A 22090-nucleotide genomic window follows, 5' to 3' on the forward strand; every position below is an offset into this window, starting at 1 on the left:
CTTACAGCTTAGGAGGAGTTCTTGAACAGACAGACAGACAGACTCTCTCAAATATACAGTAGATTTCCTCATTCACTCACTCTCCTAGCACAGTCCAAAGAACTGGGAACATGGTTTCAATCGAAGGCCGTCCAATAATTGGCTAAACAAATCTAACAACACAGGGATAGCGTGTGCTGGATTTCTGCCTGCGATTCTTCATGTTCACAATTTCCAAGTTGTGTTCGTCTGGTGATAAGAAGGGTTTTTTCCCCCTCCACTTTCCGCATCCTGCCACGGCTCACATAGCGCTGCCAATGGCAGGAGAAGCGTGTGCGTGAAGGGAAATCGGACAATTCATTCAGCATAAATAAGGAGCATGGTAATGAGACAAATCCAAAAGAAGTCTCCTGTTCATCAAAAGCATGTGTGGGCCAGCTAATCCTAGCTACAGCAGGTTTTCAAGCGAGAGCAGGAGCCCAGTGCTACCAAGGATAAAGATTGAGGCCACAGAATTGCTCCTTTCTGGTCTCTGGGACTGGATTAATACAGGGGGTTTAGGGGCTGCCTCCCAGGGTTTCAGGCTAAGGGGGGCTCCGCAAAAGCTCTCTGGGCTGCCAAAAGCCCAGATCTGTGGAGGCGATGCCTGCAAGTGAGGGCCACCGCTTCAGGGAACAGTGCAGGGCCTGGGTCGGCAGGGAGCCTACCCCCAGTCCTGAGCCTACCCCAGCAACCTAACTCCCACCCATACCCAGCAACTCTACCCCAACCTCTGAACTTGAGCCCCCTCCCTGATCCTTCACGCCTTATTTTTTGCCCCACCCCAGAGCCTAGGGGAAGCCCAAGCTCTTGCCTGTGTTTCCCCAACTACCAGCCCCACTCCGCGGATGAGATCATTGTGTTTAAATTAGGGAAAAGACTTTTCCGACCGATCCTGTAAACCTCATTGCACGAGGCATAAGGGATCGGTTGGAAAAGGCTTTTCCTTGTCGACTGATCCCTATCTAGACTGCCGCTTTCTGCTGGCAAAGAGCCGCGGCGTCAAAAAGCGGTGGCCATTTCTATTCAAATGAAGCGTGGGATATTTAAATCCCCGCTTCATTGGCAATAGCGATGTGCCTAATCTACATCCCTCTGTCGGCAGAAGGGTGTAGTTTAGAGACACCCAGAATGGTCCAAGGTTTGCCCTTTGCATTTATAAACAAATAGGTTTTTTTAAATCGGTGGGTTTTCTGGGTAGCAAGTGGTTAAACTTGGACCTCTCTGCCAAACCCAGGGTCAAGTAGAAAGATGACTTGAGCCTTGCAAGATACCTGCCTCCTAGGGTCAGCTCCAATGCCTGTTGACTTCAATGGCAAGATTCCTACAGACGCCAGTGGCAATTGGCTCAGACTCCACAGAGTGTATCTGGGACTTGTCCCTCTGCTCTGAAAAGCACGTGATTCGCGTGGTACCTATTCCTAGCTTAGCAAACTATTTACATTTCCTGCTTCTCTTATCCCAGAGCCTTCCCTTGCTAGACAGTAACGTCCGATTTATCATTACTCAGCACAACATATTTTACAGCAGCTTTCTCTGTTCACTGTGGAAAAAATGTAATTCCATATGGGGAAAAAAAATCACCATACATCCTGAGCTAAACCAGTCAGCCTGGGTACATCTACTCAACCGTGTTATTTTGAAATAACATAGTCTGTGTCTACATTACAAGCAGTTACTTTGACATAATGTTGAAATAATGTCGAGCAGGAGGACTTCTTAATCTGACTCCTGTAACCCTCATTGCACGAGGATCAGTGGCGGATATAGGGCAGGGCGAGCGGGGCAGCTGCTCCGGGCCCCGCGCTTCAATAGGCCCCGCGCCAGCGCCAGGGGTGAACTGGCCTGGCGGGATACCGGGAATTTCCCGGTGGGCCATCTGCCGAAGGGCCAGCCGGCGGCTGCTGGAGGAGGAAGGGGGGGATTGTGGCGGGGCACTGCAGCCCCGCACTTTTGAAATTCCCTGGCGCCAGCCAGTACAGGCCACGTGGGGCCGAGGGAGTGCATGCGCGGCGTGCTGAAACGCCACGCAACAGCTGAGAGGGGAGACGCTTGGGCGTGGCGTGGCGTGGCGTGACACCACGGCCCGGGACTTTAAAACCACAAGGCCTAGCGTTGCACCACACAGTTTGGCACGTGGCCTGGGCCGGGGCCGTGGCCGCTGCCACACTGCACACTGGGAGGCAGAAGGTGGATGGCAGAGGAAGGGGCTTGTGCTGAGGGGAGAGGGGCAGGTCAGGAGAAGAAAGAGGAGGAGAGACAAATGCCAGGGGGCCAAGTGGAGACAATGAGGAAAAGGGCAGGAGGGGAGGTGTTAGTGGGAGGGGGGACAGGGTGATGCTGGGAGAGGAGAGGGTAAGGGCATTGGGGCCTAAAGGGGGGAGGGAGAGGTGCTGGGAGAAGGCTTGAAAGGAGGGGTGGGCGTGAGGATGGCGGGGATGTGTGAGGGCACAGGCGCATGAGGAGAATGGGAGCAGAGGGTGGTGAGGGGGTGGGCATCAGGGAAAAAGAGGACAAAGGGCGCAGGGGCAGTGAGGGAAGGGGGAGGCACCAGGAGGGTGCAGGGGAAAGGGAAGGTGCAGGTGCCTGGGGATTCTGGGGGTGAAGCAGAAGGGCAGACACCTGCAGGGGAGGGACCAGCACCAGGAAGAGAGATGCAGGGCAGGTGTGTAGAGGGAGGTGTTAGGAGAGGGGATGAGGAGGGGGTAGCTCACATGATCAGTGTGGGGCTACTGGAGAAGTGGGCACGGGGGGACACACCCTCTTTTTCTGTTTTTTCTCCAAAGGGGGGGCCCCGTGATATTGTGCTGCCCTGGGCCCCGCAAAACTCTCATCCGCCCCTGACGAGGATTAAGGGAAGTCGGGGGAAGAGTGCTCTATTTCAGAATAAGTGCTGTGTAGACATGTCCAAATTCGAAATAAGCTAAGTTGACTTCAGCTACACAATTAGCGTAGCTCAAGTTACGTAGCTTATTTCGAGTTTAGCACTGCTGTGTAGACGCGCCCTCTTGGTAACAGCCCAAATGTTCAGGCTCAGACGCTGAAACCCGGGGGGGTGGAGGCCAGACCCCAGGCCAAACCTAAAAGCCTATACTGTGACTTTTATCCGTGCAGTGTGAGCCCCAGGAGCCAAGACTGTCAAACTTGGGCTCTGAGTCTCACTGCTGTGGATAGACGTACCAATTTAGTAGCAATTTTCATTTTCAAAGGAGATCATGTCTACACAGGGAAGTTTACGGGTAGTAGTATACTGGTGTAATTAAACTATTGTAACTCCTGGGTGGACACGCAAAAACAGAGGCCTTTTTCAGTTTAGTTTATATCACTTTGGAAGCGTTTTAAAAATACAGTTACAGGTTACAACTCTCATAAGCTGAACCCCATATATTCCAGGATTCTGCTGGTCAAGAATTTGCTGAGCCTGCCTGGGGCTCCCCGCAGAGTCTGCAGGCCAGATCTGGTGGCTTGGTGGGCCGGATTTGGCTCCCAGGCCGGATTTTGCCCAGGACTCTTCTAAAACAACCCAAGGTGTTAGCCATCATCTTCCTCGTCACCGTCGCCTTCCCCATCATCACTAGTGACTATTATTCTGGCGCCTCCCAAGGACTGCATCTCCTTCTCCTACCACCCCTAGGCTGGGATGCCACTTGTATCATATGTTACGTGGACGTTGTTGTGTTTGATTAATATTCAGTAGAGGATGTTTCCTTTTCTCCTTATTTGTATTTCCTCACCTTACTAAAGGTGAAGTGTCTTTTTCCAACAGCTCAGTATAGCATCGATCTCAACTTATTATCATCTGCATCAATTCGTTACCATGGGCCTTCTGTGGTTGTCTATCACATGTATTATTTCTGTCCTACCTGGTTATTTGGTATGGTCCCAACTGGTTATTTTGGGGTTTTCTAAGAAATGATGTACTGGCTAAGTTTGAGGGTATTCTTGGACATGCCCATACCATGGAAAGTTCCTTAATCTTACCACCATCTATCTAGGTGAAAGGTCCTGAACACATGTGAGCTAACTGTGGTATCTCAGTGAAAGGTCCCAGATAAAAATACTAAGTTTGCCTCAGCTCAACATACAGACGTGGCCTGTAAGTCTTTTGTGTTACTGCCAATATAAACCTACTGGAACTTAATATAATAAACATATACTCAAAACCATACGGAAAAAATAAATATTATATATACACGCTAGTGGGCAGGTTAGCCCCATAGGCTACACCTCCTAATAAAAGCGCATTATGTCACCTACTTAAACCACAAAGGATTAACATTACAGTGATGCAAATGCAAAGTCATGCTGCCACGATTATGCCAGTGATCACGGATGCCATGAAGGCTCTGAGTTGGCCTTGCCCTGGACTTAGACCTTGCCAGTACTTCAGAAGCAGGACACCCCTGGAGCAGAGAGAATTCTACAGGAAGTCCTGGCTCAGGACACCCCAAGTGCAGCCACTGAAGGACAGCTCTGCAGGAAGTCCTGGTGTCTGGTGCCTTCTGGGCACAGCTGCTGTCTTCCAGCAGATAAAGCCCTTTTGGGTCAAGGCTGCCATGTGTCTGTGCTCCAGGCAGAGCCTTCACAGGCCTCTGAGGTTTTACTTAACAGAGATTTGTGCAAACCACTTCTTTGGTTTCCATGCGAGTTTCACACCTGCTGAGTCGCAGATGGAGCCCTGAGGTTCATGGAAGGTACATGGGGCTGCATAGTTTGTAGAATGTTTAACAAAATAAACGAACTGAGAATTTCGCAATTTGGGAAGGGGCCTTTCTTTGAAGTTCTCCCTTGCCTTTCCCAGCCAAGTAGAAATGCAGGCACTTCAAAGAAAGAAAAGCTAAAATCCAGGCTTCCTTGCTGCTGAAAGAACGGATATGGTGGAGACAGGGGGATACTTTAATAACTGCTGCCCACCTCAGTACCATCATGCGAGGTCATCTCCAAAATATGGCTTCCTCCAGATGCTATTTGCAAAATGGACTGTATAGCCCTAATGGATCCATGTTGCGAGTGTTATCACCTTAGTGTTATCGCAATGGCAAGGCTAAATGGCCGGCATCATCCCAAGTGTGGTCTTTGTTTTCCATGTCAAAGAACCCAAGAAAAGTCAACAATGGGCATCTCTTCACCAGTACCATAAACACATAAACACACCATTTCCATACTTGCATTCATCTAGGGTAAGGGTGGGGAACCTCAGGCCCGGGGGCTGGATGTGGTCCCCAGCTTACCTGGATCCAGCCCCCGAGGCTCAGGGTTCCCCCCAGCTTTGGGGAGCCTGCACTGGCACTCCAACTCCCCCACTGCCCACACAAAATCTGCTAGGCTGGACCTTCCTAGGCTCTGGTGTGCAAGGGAAATGTGGAAAGTGTCTTTCTCCTTCTCAGCCAGGCGCCATGTCAGTGACGGGGTTTTTGTTTTGGATGTTTTTGTTTTGTTTCTCACTTGTGAGTGTCCCCCTCCCCCAACCGATTTTTCAGTGGGTTAATGGCCTCTGACCCAAAAAAGGTTTCCCACCCGTGATCTAGGGTCAGACCCAGCCCTTACCTGCTATGACTCCAGCAATGTAGACAAAGCCAATCCTTGCTGCTCCGTGCACCATTTCAAGGGGAACCCCAACCAGAAGCTGAAGAGCAACATTGAGTCCAAGGTGTTCTATCCTGGGGCAAAGGAAAAGATCATTTGTTGTGTTTTTCCCACCAGTGTTTCCCCCGTGTTTCCAACAGGGTAATGACGTCTTGGAAGGGGAGGCCACGAGAGCCACAATCTAGATTCTAATCACAGCATTTCTGTGGCTCAATCTACGTAACTTTAACACATTTTTTTTAGCCATTGACGTACGGCTGTTTTACCATCAATATTCATATCACACACTCTGATACTTGTATTTGGAGAGACAGGCAGCTATCCCTAGGCATGAGTTTGATGGCTTCAACTCCACCACAGTAAAATCTAAGATAAGTGTATGTAGGAAGGGGATAAAAACCCAGGACCTTTGTTTAAAAGTTAAACAAAGCCAACGCCTAAGGAAGTCACCGCTAGCTGTAGCAGCATTAGGGATTTTCCAATCTTTGCAGGCTGCATCCACTAGAAATCCATGCTAGTGCATGAAATTAAACAGATCTGACTTCATTCAGTACAGAGCAGCTGTGACAGATACTGTTCACACTCCTCAGGGGTCATTTATTATAGGGTACCATGGTAGATTGCTTCAGTAAATTTTTTGGGTGGGAGATTACATTAGGTTTGTATTATTCCAACAGAACATTACAAATAATCCCAGGTTATGTGAGTTAAATCTATACAGGCGGAGTGCACCTCCTGAGTGTTCTGTCAAACAACCTTTTCATAAGAATTATGTCTCTTCCCAGGATTGTAATAAGGAAGATGAAGAGAATTTGGTGCAAAGGCCACTATCTTTACCCGAAGATACGTCACTCCTTTCAGTAGCATTGTAATGGATTGTTACGACAAGAAGTCTGATAATTCAGATCAGCGGATTTAGGAATGCGCCACACTTTCCTGTGTGAACTTGAACAGCAAGGCGTGTCCCTAAAGAAATATACAGCATGGAGTAAAGCGCGAACCAATGCATATAGCAGAAATCTAGAGCCATGGAGCCATTCAATATGCTTTGATCCACCAAATATATTAAGTGACGAAGTTGCTTACGTGAAGACTATATTTTATTCAAGGGCTAGAAATACAACTGAGAAGAAGATTCCTGGTTCCCCGGAATTGTCCTGTAATCATTTGGGAGCGGGCTTGAGACAGTATTTAAGTCTATATGATGCAACTTACCCCCTTCTGATGCCAAGTTGTACTCTGAAAAGATCAAACTTTGGTGGCACGGGTGTTACTGATAGAAAAACACTGAGAAACACCCAACCTGAAAACATTTTTATCCTACCAGGCAGGTGCTATGAAATGTTTTCACCTTTAAGTGAAATCCCATTCAGCATAGTCCTCATAATGGCCAAAGCATAATTGAAGCCACTGATGCATGTATAACATTAGAAATAGCCTCTGCATGGAAATAAGCAGTAATACAAGAGAAAAGCAGGGTTACTGGAGTCAAGGGACTCACAGCCAAGCTGTTCAGAACACATTACATCACCCATTGTCTTTTCTGCTGTTCCTCCTTGGCAGCCTTTGGTCCTTTCAGCCACAGACCGCCAAGTTCTGAACCAATAGCAACAGCCTCACAATGCTCATCTTAGACCCATTTCCACAGATGGGTACAATGGAGTATAGAGGAGGTAAGTGACCTGCAGCCATACAGCAAGACAGCAGCAGACACAGACAAAAGCCCAGCAATCTTGACTCTCAGTGATCTGCTCTAACCACTCGACAGGATGCTCTCCTGCTTTGCACATCGATTTGACTTGTGGCTTTCCAGGCAATTCCAGGGTAGACGCAGTTGTTCCACCACAGTTCCTTCCCCACCCTTGCGGATACACAATTCTCCTTCAGGACTCTTGCTAGCAGGTCCATCCCCAGGTCCTAACATTTGCTGGGCTGATCCCTAGCTGCCCATAGCAGAAGCAGAAGGAAAGTAAAGGTAGGACCTCCCTGGTCCAGCATCCTTGGGACCTGAATCATGGAGTTTGCCGGACCAGGAGAGGTTAAAGCTCCCCTCCTGGCCCTGCTCCCTGCCGCTGGCTCCACTGCCCCCTCCCCCCCCACTGCTGGTGCTGTGCTCCTGCCTGGGGCTGGGGCTGTGCTCCTCACCACTGAGGGTGCCAGTCTGGGCTGCTCTCCCAGCCACCGGCCCTGCTGTGCCCATCCAGTCTGGGCTGTGCTCTCGGCCCCTGCTGGCCGGTGCTGCACTCCCGACCAGGGCTGTATTCCCTGCCTCCCCATTACCAGCTCAGTCCCTGCACCTGGCCTGCCAGGGCTTTCCGGACCAGCAATATCCACGATCCTGCCAGACCATGGATGTTGCTGGACCAGAGAGTCCCAGCGTTTAGAGGTTTAACCCGTAGAGCTTTCACATGTGGCTGACACAGGTTACCTTCACGTGGGGGATGTGCCAAGTGCAAGGAAACCTCTGAATTCTGGCCTTGCTTTGCTCTCTCTAGAGTCAATGGTAAAACGCTGATTGGCTGCAGCAGAATCCGAGACAGGCCCATGCTGAGTGCTTGTGAAATTCCCACCTGCCGAGCAGAGCATGGTTTTAAGGCTGCCTGCTGCTCACAATCCCTACTGTGCACACTAACAAGTGCCATGCTGCGTGGGAGCCAGCCGGAAAGCGTGAATCCCAAGCAAATGTGTCTGTGAAAAAAAAGACACCGGTGCTGTAGATTTCCGCTGTGTTTGATCACGAGTTTAGAACAGCAAAGATCTTGCGTCTCATCAACAACACTTGGCACATAAATGTCGTTTTCTGTCTTTTGAAGCACCATGCAAATATTTACACCTCCCCTTTGCTACTGAGGGATTCCCAAGCGCTTTAACAATGGTACAGGTTGGACCTATCTGGTCTGGCACCCTTGAGACCTGAGCAGTCCCGAACCAGGGAGTTTGCCAGACCTGGGGAGGTCAAGGCTCCTCTCTGGGTTGTTGGGGTCTCCGGAGCCTGGGCTACCCACCCTGCTGCCGGCCCCAAGCCAAGGTTCCTGAGGTCAGCCTCCTTGGGCTGGGACTCTTCAGCCACCACTAGCCCCGCTGCTTCCAGGGTTCCTGGCCAGGGCCGGGGATTCCCCCAGGGTTCACCAGCCCTGGTCTCGCAGGGACTCTGGCTGGGGCCAGGGATTCCTCCCAGCTGGCACCAGCCCTGCTGTTGGAGCTGGGGATTCCTCTAGCCAAGGCTCTGCTCTCGGCCCCTGCTGGCCAGTGCTTCACTCCCAGGTGCTGGCCCTGCTGCCTTAAGCCCAGGCGCGGCTGCATTGCCGGCCAGGTCTGTGCTCCCTGCCTCCCCACCGCCAGCTCAGCCCCTGAACCTGGCCAGCCGGGGCTTTCTGAGCCAGCAAGATCCATGATCCTGCCAGACCACGATGTTGCCAGACCAGAGAGTCCTGGATTTGGAGATTCAACTTGTACTGCGCATCCCTTTTGCCAACCTACATAGCTCCTTGTCACCGGCTGTGTTCTCACCACCCAGAAATCCAATTGGCTATCTTGCCCTCCAATGCCTTAGTCACCATTTATCTTGGGCTAGGTATCTCTAGTTCTTGTGGGCTTTCCTCATGCCAGCATTGTGGTTTGCCTAATGTAAACATCGGAGAAAACATTCTGCGCTGGAGGCTGTAGAGAACTCTCCCAGGGTAGGTGGTAAAACAGTGAGGGGCAACCTAGGCTAGTGAGGGAGCTGCACCAGTGGTCCCTCCTTCAGCTCAGTGGGCTGCAAGATTGTTGGAACCAGAACAGTCTCCTGGGGTAGGGCCATTCTGCTCACTGCCCTCTCTTGCACTTAGACCCGGCATGGCTCTCCCAATGCTGCGTGTGCATCCAGCATGCACCTCACTGCACAGGCCCTGGCTTTAAATGCTAGTCACTTTTATAATATTGGTAGGAGAAAAAAATTATGTGCCCCAAACCCAGCAGAATCTGGCACCCTTGTGTGTGGGCAATGGTAAACAAAATCCCTCATGGGCCACACACAGAACCCCCATGGGGCACGTGTGGCCCTCCAGCTGCAGGTTGCCCACCACTGTGGCAGAAGCTTCCTCCCTTCGGATATTTTAAAAGTCAGATAGACAAAATACTAGACCAGAGAATAAGCCAGATTATGGGGAGCAGAACAAATGGGGAGAGGAAGGGGATTAGGAGAGAACATGAGAAATTAGGGATAGAAACAAACCTAGTAAGACATCAGCCCATCTTTCTTTTTTAAGGACAGGATTGTGCTTTCCAGAACAATGTCTAGTACTATGGTGGGCAGTATCCGGCCCATGAGCTGAACGTGGCTCACCAGGGTTAGCCTCTGGCGGGCTGCTGGCACTTTATTTACCTGTGCCTCCGCAGGTACGGCCACTTGCAACTCCTGTTAGCTGTAGATCACCCTTCCCATCCAATGAGAGCTGCGGGAAGTAGTGTCTTGGTCCACACTGCTTCCTGCTGCTTCCATTGGCCAGGAACAGCAATCTGCAGCCAATGAGAGCTTCAAACAGCCGTACCTGCAGAGGCGCAGGTAAATAAAGTGCCAGCAGCCTGCCAGAGCTAACCCTGGTGAACCACGTTCAGCTCATGGGCCGGATACTGCCCACCATAGTACTAGACATTGTTCTGGAAAGCACAATCCTGTCCTTAAAAAAGAAAGATGGGCTGATGTCTTACTAGGTTTGTTTCTATCCCTAATTTCTCATGTTCTCTCCTAATCCCCTTTCTCTCCCTATTTGTTCTGCTGCTTATTATGGGACATTGCTATAACTGAGGGTGCTTCTCTTGCTTGCTCTGAGCATTGGAGCTACTGGCAAGGTCACTTTTTTGTGTTCATTCGGCTCAGGCAGGCCCAGGGGACGTAAGCACTGAATTGGGAATGCTCTTGTGAAAGTCAAATAGAGACCACAGGGATGATTCAGAGCATCTCACTGCCCTTGGATAGAAAGGAAACCAAGAGGCTGACACTAGTAACTGTCATGGGGAGGTGTCCAACATTTTCAAGCCAAGCAACTGTCTGTATTTGAGCAAGCCAGCTTTGCAGGAGCTGAGTTAGGGAGGATAAAAGCTGTTTCTGGGGATCTGACATGGGACTGTTCTAAAAAGTGTCACCCTGAGTGAGAGCCTATTCAGGCCTCCTTCCCATTGAGCTGAGAGCATCCGCAGTTCCATAGTGAATAAGCGCCCATAAAACATAATTAGCTTTCTCCAGCTCTGAATGTGTCATTCTTGAAGTGACACTATAACTGATTTATTAGGACGTTTGCCTTCTCAGGGACCAAACAAATGGGACGGAGAATCAATACAAGTCATTAGTTACGGCAGCGTTATAAATGGCTGGGCCCCAGATAATCAACAGCTGCTTTGCATGAAAGCAGAAGGGCAAAATTTACAGCTTTGCTTGGCTTTCAGGCCTCTTCATAAAGCTCTTTCCACACACAAACAGGGAATTTTTGGAATCTTTCAAGAAGCAGAGCCAGCTGGCCTTAGCAACTGCCTTCTTCTCCAAACACCTTCTGTCACTTTCACTTTAAAAAAAAAAAGCAGATAAGTGCAGTAAATTAAGGAATGCAAATTATGCTGTTAAAGTCTCAGCAGGAAGTATAACAACAATAGACTCCATACCACTGGATTAGTCTGCCCTTTGAAAACGAGATGAGAATAATGGGCTCCCAGTAAAAAGATTATTACCTTTTCAGGATTTATCTATTCTCCTGATATGAAAGGAACTTAATACAAATAAGTCAGAAATAAATGATCATTTAACCATCTAACTATTGATGCCGCATCCTCATAAAAATGGCTACAGGGTTTATTATTCAAAGTTGGACTGTGTGTGGCTTTGATGGTTATGTATCTACATGAGTTTGAATTCACTACAAAAGCAATGAGGCTCTCTGGGGATAAATCTCAAATATTTACAAAGGTTAGATGTTAGATACTGTCTTTGCTATTGCCTCCCTAGGAAACCAGCCACAGATGCAAAGTAAACTTGGTAAATAAAAGGGCTGGGAAAACTTCAAGCAACAAGTGTGATTAACACCAGAGTGTTGCTTGCAAAGGCGAAGTAGTGACATTTCATGGATTAGAAAACCATGTTACAAACAATAAAGAAACAAATTTAAATGCTAATGATCTTACTTGTTGTTCAAATGGATCCCAAAGCACTTTGCTATTTGATCTGATTGTACAAGATATATAGTACACATATGCACATGCATATGTGTACATAAAGTACACACATACATATTACAAAACAACATATGATCTGGTAGCACTTTAAAGACTAACAAAACATGTAGATGGTATCATGAGCTTTTGTGGGCACAGCCCACTTCTTCAGATGACCGGAGTTTTGAGTTTAGGATGTGCAGACTCAAAATAAATAGGAGAGAAGGGGGGGAGGGAGGAGGAAAAAGGACGGGGTGGGAGATAGGGAACAGAGTGTATGAAATAACATATTACAATTAGGCCTTGTCTTTGCTCCTGAAAAGCTACGTTTTTTACCCCCAATTCACACACATGCATTACCCTGAGGTTAAAAACAGTGAAAACAAAGCTCTTGAGGTTTACTGTGAGGAAAACTTGACCAAATCAGCACTATAATCCCGCTAGCTCGAGAAGGACCAAAGTGAGTTTACCTCACACTTAAGCTATGTCTACCCTGGAAAGTTTTGGCGATGAAAGTGCTGTCGACATGCAAAAGTCGCCAAAAAGAAAGTTGCCAAATCATGTTTGCATTGCCACTCTCTGTTGACATATCATGGCCAAATTGTTAGCGCCCCCGAGGACAGAAAGAGCAAAGCAATGTGGGTAAGCATCTCCCTGTGCCTGGCATCACCTTCAGTCACTAGGCACTGTGGGAACATGCAATGCTGCTCAAGGCATTTTGGGAACATGAAAAACGTCCTGTCAGCCACCTCTTTGCTTCTAGCCCTCATGGAGCTTACAGTTGACTTTCATGCCATTCAAACCCGACAATCCTTACTGTAAAAACTTAAAAAACAACAAATAGTCTAGTAGCACTTTATAGACTAACAAAACACGTAGATGGTATTATGAGCTTTCATGGGCAAAACCCACTTCTTCAGATGACCGGAGTGTTGGAAGTCCAGATCCAAGAATAAATAAGGGAAGGAGGGAAGGGGGGAGAAGGAAAAAAAATTGAAGGGGAGGAAGAAAAAAGAGAGTAGAGAAGCTTCAGAGGGATAGCCGAGTGAGTCTGTAACAGCAAAAACTTAAAAAACAAGTAGTCTAGTAGCATCTCAAAGACTAAAGTTGCTGTTTTGTTTAAGACCAATTCCACATGCCAAATACACAGAGAAGGATTGGAGCTTAACTTCATTCACAAGTTTAATTCTTATACTAATGATTTGAATCGGGATATTGGATGGCTCGCATATTATTAACCTATCAAACAATGAAGGTGCTAATGGTTCTTAATGTCTGTGTAGAATCTGGTGGTGGTCATCTTCCTTTCCAAGTGCAAACTAATGGTTCTTATCAGCTTCTTTTAACTATTTAGTCTTTGAGATGCTACTAGACTAATTGTCGTTTTTTAATTTTTAAATTTCCTGTTACAGACTCACTCAGCTATCCCTCTGAAGCTTATCTGCTCACTTTTTGTCTTCCTCCCCTTCAATTTTTTTCCTCCCATCTCCCTTTTCCCTCCTTCCCTTATTTATTCTTGTATCTGGACTTGCAACACTCCAGTCATCTGAAGAAGTGGGTTGTGTCCACAAAAGCTCATGATACCATCTACATGTCTTGTTAGTCTTTAAAGTGGTACCAGACTATTTGTTGTGTTTTAAGTCTTTCCTGCTACAGATTAACTCAGCTACTCCTCTGAAGCTTTTGTGGTCCTAACTGTGCACTCCTACATCTCCTGTGAGAAATCATGGACCTCAGACTTCTTTTCCATGTTGTGTGCATTGTGCTTAGGACAGCATGCATTGCAGCAGAGCTACTTATGGTAGAAGATGACGACTTGGATGCGGATGACAGTGAGTGACACGGACAGCAGTAACTTAGCATTGCATTTGGCTGCCACAGAGGAGCTGTGCAGAGTAGGGTTGTTTTTGGGCAAGGGAAACTAGCGCTGAGTGGTGGGATGAAGACCAGCAGCTACAGAATTTTAGGATGAGTAAAACAACATTCCTGGAGACGTGTGCTGAGCTGGCCCTGAACTGAGGCTCGAGGACACCTGAAGGAGAGCTGATCTCTCGGTAGAGAAGCAGGTTGCAATTGCTTTGTGGAAGCTGGCGACTCTTGATTACTACCGTGCAGTTGCAAATCAGTTTGGAGTGGGGAAACCTACTGTCGGGGCAGTCCTTCTGCAAGTGTGCAGGGCAACAAATCACATTTTGCTGCGTAAGACTGCGACTCTGGGACATGTGGATGACATAGTGGCTGGCTTTGTTGATGTGGGCTTTCCAAACTGCGGCAGGGCAATCGATGGCACACACATTTCCATCATAGCACCAGACCACCTTGTACATCAGTACAGCAATCGGAAGGGGGACTTCTCCATGGTGCTTCTGGATTGCTATGGGCATTTCACAGACACAAATGTAGGGTGGTCTGGAGTGCTGCATGATGCATGCATCTTCAGGAACAGTGGCCTGTACAGAAATTGCAGCAAGGGATGTTTAGGTTGGACTTAGAAAAAACTTCCTGACTGTCAGGGTGGTTAAACATTGGAATAAATTGCCCAGGGAGGTTGTGGAATCTCCATCACCGGAGATATTTAAGAGCAGAATAGACAGACAACTATCAGGGATGATCTAGATCATGGTGGCCAACCAGTTAGAGATGAAGAGCCAAAATAGCTGTAGATAGAGTGAAAAGAGCCATGTATTATATATTTCTCTCGATAGATAGATAGATAGATAGATAGATAGATAGATAGATAGATAGATAGATAGATAGATAGATAGATAGATAGATAGATTACACAAAATGTAGTGATAAAAATAACATTACTGGACATTTTGGACAAAAACCAATAAAAAAGTCTCCAGTCACTTAAAAAATTCATGGCCAGAGAACTTGACAAGGAACAAACATCAAATTAAAAAAAAAACCCTTTTAAAAATACAGTAATATTCTCACACTAAGAAAAACATCCCCACCATGTATTTTAAATTTAACACTACTGCCCTATTATGTCCTGTGAAGTAAATTAGCACAATTTAAAGTGCCTGTTTCACTACAGCTTGTTGATCTCTGGTATGGTTTCTTCATTTTTTTTATTTATGAAGATTATGGCTTTTTTATAGTTCTAAAAATTCAAGACTGTCCCAGACTGCAAATATGAGAGGTTCAAAAACAATAAGGGAGAGACTCATATCTCAGAATAATTGCTTCAGCCTGGCAAACAATAGCCTTTGAATTTTCTTTAAAGAAACAGTGTAAACCAGATACAGGCTGATTCTTCTTTTGACCTGGAATTTAAATATGACATCTGTGTTGGCTGCCTTATTCTGCATCCATGAAGACTTTGAGTTTAAGGTGCTTCAGGCCCCCCCTCTAACCCAATGCCCACCCCCTCCCCCAGAGCCAGGCACCCCCAGACCGCTGCCCCCCTCCGCCCTTGCTCTAACTCAGTGGTCCCCAACCTTTTGGGGCTGCCAGGTGCCCGGGGGCAGCGCCACTCATGCTGCGCCCAAGGGTGGGGCCACCCATGCGCCACGCGCCCGCGGGTGAGGCCACCCACGTGCCGCACACCCGGGGCCGGCACAGCCCATGTGCCACGCACCCGCGGGAGGGGCCGCCCATATGCCATGCGCGCGGGGCTGGCACCGCCCATGCTCTGCGGGGCCACCCCTGATCACTCGATGGATGCACAGAAATGGCCCGGCGGGCGTCATGGCACCTGCAGGCACCGTGTTGGGTACCACTGCGAAAACCCAATGCCTGGGTCCCAGAGCTGCCACTACGCACTTCTCCCTTCAGGCACTGGGAGGCGTGCGCAGAGCGACTGGCCGTGAGCAGTCTGGGCGCGCAGCTCGGAACTAGCAAGAGCCGCATTTCTTTAAGCAAAGAGCTGCATGCGGCTCGAGAGCTGCAGGTTGGCCTCCCTGATCTAGATGGTTCTGGGTCATGCTGTGAGGGCAGGGGACGGGACTTGATGACCTCTCAAGGTCCCTCCCAGTGTTCTCTCTAAGCTGCACAGCAGAACAGCTTCACAGATGATTAATCAGCCCTGCCCAGCCAGTCAGTTCCCTGCAAGGAGCCCTGAGCCTCTGAGTGGGCGGAGCTGATTAATCACCTGTAAAGCTGTGAGGAAACACTGGTCTTTAGTTATTTCCTTCTAAGGCTCAAATAATAAATTATGGCAGAGAAGTTGTCTCAGTTGATTTTGCCAATGAAAAATTAGGGAAAAACCACAATTTATCTATACAGGCATTTGTAAAGATAAAGATCACTGGCGTGTGCGCGCACACACACACACACACGCACACACGCACACACACGCACACACAGACAGCATGGACATTTCAGCCAGTTAGATTGCTTTTCTATGGTGCTCAATGATCACTATGGCCTCTGAGCACTTCACAACCATCAATTTAGTAAGCTTCATAAACCCCCTGTGGGCAGCAAAATCCAGTCCGGGCCACTGGGCAGATTTGGATTCTGTTTCCAACTGGGCTCGCAGACTTGCTGTGTAACCTTAGGCAAGTCCCTTCATTCTGCGCCTCCATTTCCCCTCTGATTGTGATGTTGCTTCTTTAGGGCAGGTATTGTCACAGCCTGTTGTTTGTACAGTGCCTGGCAAATTGAGACTCTGATTTCATATTGGGCCTGTATGCACCACCAAATGTAATAAGATAGCAAAATATTATGAAGTAATTATATATTATAGGCATATAGGGATTAACCAACTCCTCCAAGCTCACACAGAATGTCTACGGCAGAGTCAATATTAGAACGCAAAGCTCTTGAATCCCATCATTTTAGCCACAAGACCAGATTGCCTCTCGTAGCCAAATGTGGCAAATTTGGTATAAAATTCAGCTAATTTTTTTTGCAGAGAAGCGCAGAGTTGCGTAGCCCCAGATATCTCTGTGGGGGTCACTGGTACAGTAGTGAGACACAAGCACCACCTATTGAATCAGGAGTGTTATTTCCTCCAGTGGAAGGACTTTGAAGGCATCCCATCTGAATGACAAACCCCGATATTTCACCATGTCCCTCAACAGCTCGGGATTTGTTCTACTTCACAGACTGTCCATTTGCAAAGGAAAAATCTTTTATAAAAATCCAATTCTGAACGGTTTCAAGTCAACCTCTCTCTCTGGAAACTCAGCTGTGGGGAACCTCCAAAACGTGCGAAGTACTCACCCTGCATGCATGAATATGTAGGTTAGGTACCTCCAAGCCTGCGCACGGAGCTGAGGATGATACACTAGTGAGTTCTTCAGGTATAAAGGGTGGGTGACTTGCAGCACAAATCTGTCTAATACCACGCCGTTGTAAAGAAAAAAGGCAACCTAGAAAAGCAGAGAGATTCCTTCGTTAATGAACACCATCCCTCCACGGAAATAAACCACAATCCAATAGCCAACTTGCATAATAGTCCGCCCTTCCTCCCCCCCGCAGCTATTACAACACGCTCAGACTGCACTGTGACCACACTGGCAATTTACAAACATGCATGACTGCAAGACTCCGGCTCTGAGGAACAAAACTCCAATTGAGATGCAATTAAAAAAAAAAAACACAAACGCAAACAAAATTATTTAAAATCTACATACAACCTTTTACTGCAAAGGCCCTCTAAGCCCTTTGACGAACTACATCCAGACAGTTCCACCATGAGCAGGGAACTGAGAAAAACTGAGGGGTAGGAACATGTTTTACTGAAGAATGACAAGGCAAGCGTCTACTCTTTATGCAAGGTACCAGAGTCTTTAGTATCCATGCAGAACCTTGCTATGGTCTCCTCTTCCTAAAGATCCGCAGGTGACTAAGCTCCATAGAAACCAAATTTATCTAGCTCAAAGGCTAAATGGGATTTGGGCCAAAGAGCAAGAGGTTTTAGGTTTTCCAGCTGGATGACTGGATCACATCACTGCTCCACCCTTGGTCTAATGGCCTATTGACAACTAACTTAAGCAGAACTTAATAGCTGTACTGAGGTACATGTTGGACCTTCCTGGTCCAGCACCCTTGGGACCTGACTGGTCCCGGATGAGGGATTTTGCCAGACCAGGGGAGGTCATTACTGGGCCTCCCCGCCCTCCCCTGCCACTGCTCCCCCACCGCTGGCCATGCCACCCCACTGGGCTTCCTGGCTCCTCTGGGCAGTCCAGCTGAGCTACGCACAGTGGTTCCCAACCCCCGCAATGTGCCAGGCTCCTGCTCCACTCCTGCCCCATCCCCACTGTAGCACATCGGGACTCTCTCATCCTGGAACATCGATGGTCCTGCCGGACCACAGATGTTGCCAGACCAGAGTGTCCCGGTTTGTAGAGGTGCAACCTGTACCTCACCAGAAACTCATGCCATGGGAAGCAGCAGATGAATGCCTAGACTTCTGCTTTTGGAGACCTCCGTTCCAAAGCTCCAATTTCAACGTGAAAGGGAACGTGATGGTTTCACCGTAGTCTTTATCCCACACCATGCAGATCCCCAAATGAGCAGAGTGTGGGCCCCACAGCAATGCGGGCCCGAGAGAGGCAAGTGCATTGGCAGAGGCATGGTCTGTATGCGTGGGGCCAAAGCTCACACTTGCTCACACTCGGGGCAGGGCTTTCAGGAGCTCCCCAGTGGGATACCTGCCTCTACAATGGTGATGGCAATCATGAACCAGGGTGGAGGACAGCAGGTGTAACTGTCGTAGTACCACTTCCGGTCTATCTCGCGTGGCAAGGTCTCATATGCAACATGTCGAATTAGCCTCTGGGACAGGCTTAGCCCAGTCTCCTCCAGCAGCACCTTGCTGCACAGTCTCCTGTTCCCTTGCAGAATGGCTTGGCGGAAGCTATTTGACCTTTTGTTGCTCATCTGAAAAGAGAAAAGGGAAAAAATATGAGCCCAAACCATTGGCCTGTCGGGTGGGAGTATTACCAAGCGGGTCCATGTGATTGGCTGTGGGGTGTGTTACCAAGCTGGAAGAGGAGGATCTTGAAGAGCAAAGTCTATGAGTATCATGAGGCAGTGAGTTCCACCTGATCATGGCAATAAGAATTTCCTTTGATTGTCAATAAGTCCCTTACCCCGTCCCACATCCAATGCATACATTTGATCTGCTCCCATATCTTTCTTGTGATTTGCTTCCCTTTGGAACTAGCCATCAATTAATATATATTGAGCATCCTCCTTTTCTACCTTCAGAAATCTCCTGAAAATCCACTTGATCACGAAGCATTCCCACTGTGGCTCAACCTGTGATCGATGTACTCTCTCCTTTCCAGCTCTTCAGGGATGGGTAAGAGCGTCCTGGTTATGTTACCAGAGGCGGGGAGGGGGAAAGGCTCTTTCAAGGGAAACAGATGGATCTTATTCTGCATCGTAATGTTAATTCTTAAGTGATAAGCTGCTGACAATAAGCTGGGTGTGCACCCTGGGTGTGCACCCTGGTTCCAGAGCAATTACAGCCTCCCATTATTGTTCATGCTTGAGTAATGCATTCCCGCACAGTTTAAGCACAGCAGAACTCACCTCCCCCCCTTACCTCACAAGTGGAAAGAAAGCGCCGTGCGCTCGCCGCTAGCCAGGCTGTGGCCCTTCCCCTGATTTACTGCCTGCATTCTTGCAGGCTCACAGTCCAAAGACATCTGCTCCCGCCCAGTGCCAAGGCTGAATAAAAGATACAACACAGCAGGACTGGCCTCTCAGGGTTCTTGGCTCGCTTTGTTATTGGCTAATAGCCTCAAGATGGCAAAGCCGGAACCTTGTGCTCTCAGGCACGCGTAGGCTGTTGGGTAATTGTTCCAAATGGCTTCAAACACACAGATTTAATTGCTGTGATGCAGCGCACCGGGCTATTTTGGGTGACCATAGTGCCATGGCCTTTTTGGGGTCTTGGGCACATTCACTGGGATCCAGTATCACAGTGGCTGCTCTTTCATTACCGTGCTTGTAACAAGGAGGAGAGGCTCCTTTCTCTCCTCAACCTCTCTCTGCTTTTCCTACTATTCCTCCATCTCCCTCGCCCCCTGGGAATAAGGAGGGGGGAGTGTCAATGTAGGAAATGGACACACACACACACCCCGGATTTTTTTTCAAAAATATAAATACTTTCCCCCCCCCCCCCAATTCAAAATGAAAGTTTTCAGTACAATTCTCCCCAGTGGGACGTTTTAAAGTGGTTTTTGGTGCTGTTTTGGTTGGGCTCAGGCAGCTTTTCTTCACTGGAGGAAAGATTTCCAGGAAAAAAATGTCAAGCAGTTCTAGTGCATTGTCTGGCAGTACAGCAATGGCTGCCCGCACCAGCGTGGGTTGACTAAAGTCTTCTCCATCCTTCTGATTAGTGTTTCCAATGAAGGAAGGTCTCAGCAAGCCAATGGGTTCATCAAAGGGCCTTGACCACCACCCTGAGCAAATATCCACTCATTTAATACAATTTTGCTCTATAGCCTTAGTTAATAGCCAGCTGGCTTTTAGTTCATGCGGTAGAGGTTCATGCACTGAGCGCCTGAGGTCCCAGGTTCAATTCCACCTGCAAACTATTGGGGTCTGTCAGTGCTTATACATGTGGCCCACCTGCAGCCCATGGACTACCTGTCTGCCCTTCTCCCCCACATACCTCTTGTGCACTAAGACACCTGAGCCCTACACTTCCTATTCTTCCCCCCCTCTCTCAGGGCTTTCAGAGCATACAAATCAGCCGATTGGCTGTCTGTCCCCGCTCCTCCCCCTCCCTCCCAGAGCTGGAACACTGCGAATCAGCTGTTCCGGGCTGTTCAAACTGGGAGGGAGGGAGCGGAGCAGGGCAAAGTGCAAATCAGCAGATCCGTGGTGCTCTGAAAATGCCGGGGAGGAGAAGAAAGTGCGGGGCTCCAGTGTGCAAAAGGTATGCGGGGAAGGGATCAGACAGGGAGTCCTCAGGCTGCCAGTGGAACCCCAGCGGGCCATGGGCTGCTGCAGCCCGCTGAGATGAAGGAGGGTCACTCATGCGGCTCACTCCCTATTGTGGTTGTCCATTGCTGCTCTACCTGATGGTAGCATTCATAGGCAGTGCCGTCTAGTAACCAGAGGCCAACACTGGCATTTGGGACTCCTAATTCTGGTTCTCCCACTGATTTTGCTGTATGGCCTCCAATCTCTTATGTGAAAACTGGGGATAAAAATATCCAGTTCCCAGGGCGATTGTGGGACTCAGTTCATCCAGCGGAGGATTTGCAAAAGCTCTCCGCATTGTCCAGCTTGGTGCACACGGGAGTCATGGAGTGTTACCATAGGCGTCAGCAGAAGCAGAGCTAAGCCAGTGATCGCTGCTTTCGAAAATACCACCCTTCCTGTTGTGCTTTGGAAGCTCTGGCTGGGCAGGGCTGGATGATTATTGGATTAGTAGTCGTGCACAGCAGGACTTCTGCATTCACATTTCTGTGCTGAATGCACATGTGTCCCCGTCACACTTGGCAAGGATGTGTTCGTATAATTGGGCTGAGAAGAGTCCACATTGCAGAGCTGAGTAACTACTGCAAGCCATCTACGGCAAAACCAATGCAGACCTTTATCCGGGGGCCTCTTTGTGTTTCCAAACTGAATTTTCCCTCCCTAGTTAATCTTTATAATGGTGATCAAGAGAGAATACGATGATTCACCAAGGACCGGTGACACCGCTCACTTCTGATTGACACTGGCAAAACTATTAAATGAGTTAACGGTCATTTCCCCATGATGTAGGTTTCTTTAGCACCTCTGTAAAGGAACTTGTCCCTCTAGTATATTAATTCTGCTGCAGAAAGCTATGCAGGGGCCTTCCAAACAGAGGCAGTTAGTGAGCTAATTCTCCATTACTTTTATAACCCCTCCCCCCCCAAGTGCTTTTTTTTTGTTAAAAAAAAAAAAAGGTGCTAGTATTCCAGGGGGAAAATTGTTGAGGAAAAAAAAAGCAGTGGGGCCAGAACTGCCCCTTTAAGACACATGACCCAGCTGGCTGTTGGCCATTTTTATTACAGCGATGCCGGTATACTCTGTTCTTTCCAGGTAAGCTGTGACTAGAGGTGCCGGTACTGTATACCGGGCAATACTGTCATAAAAAAAGCACTTCCCCCCCTTGTATATCTTTACCTTGCTGAGGGATTTCTGAGTCTATTTTGCTGCCAACTACCTCAAGGTGAAAATACTGCAAGGTGTAGGGCTAACTCCTGTTCTCTACAGTCACACAAGTTCCCCGCTCCTCTCCTCCTTGTGCGAGCAGCGTCCGTCCTTGAATTATGTTCTCTAAGAAAAGTCTGTGCTGACTTATTGTCATACCAAGGGCTATGTCTAGACTGCAGGCTTCTTTCGAAAGAGG

The 22090-nt window shown here is 48.3% G+C and overlaps 2 protein-coding genes across 5 annotated transcripts in view; one reads left to right on the plus strand and one right to left on the minus strand.

The window, feature by feature from the left end:
• Positions 1-22090, plus strand: part of LOC102457124 (sterile alpha motif domain-containing protein 9-like) — a 225967-nt gene that overhangs the window by 140612 nt on the left and 63265 nt on the right. The window lies entirely within an intron of this gene.
• Positions 1-22090, minus strand: part of RHBDL3 (rhomboid like 3) — a 161422-nt gene that overhangs the window by 40991 nt on the left and 98341 nt on the right. For 3 of the 4 annotated variants that reach the window (XR_016347529.1, XM_006125163.4, XM_006125162.4), the window contains 3 exons: positions 18406-18630; positions 16966-17114; positions 5566-5678 (listed from right to left, as the gene is read on the minus strand). Coding sequence is in view for 3 of the 4 variants with exons in the window: in XM_006125163.4 (XP_006125225.1) it covers positions 5566-5678; positions 16966-17114; positions 18406-18630 (487 nt within the window). In the remaining variant the exon portion in view is untranslated. The remainder of the gene's footprint in view (positions 1-5565; positions 5679-16965; positions 17115-18405; positions 18631-22090) is intronic. The other variant, XM_089771824.1, reaches the window with a different exon arrangement.

The sequence above is a fragment of the Pelodiscus sinensis genome, chromosome 20, assembly GCF_052426305.1.
Source record: "Pelodiscus sinensis isolate ZL-2025 chromosome 20, ASM5242630v1, whole genome shotgun sequence".
NCBI classification, from domain to species: Eukaryota; Metazoa; Chordata; order Testudines; family Trionychidae; genus Pelodiscus; species Pelodiscus sinensis.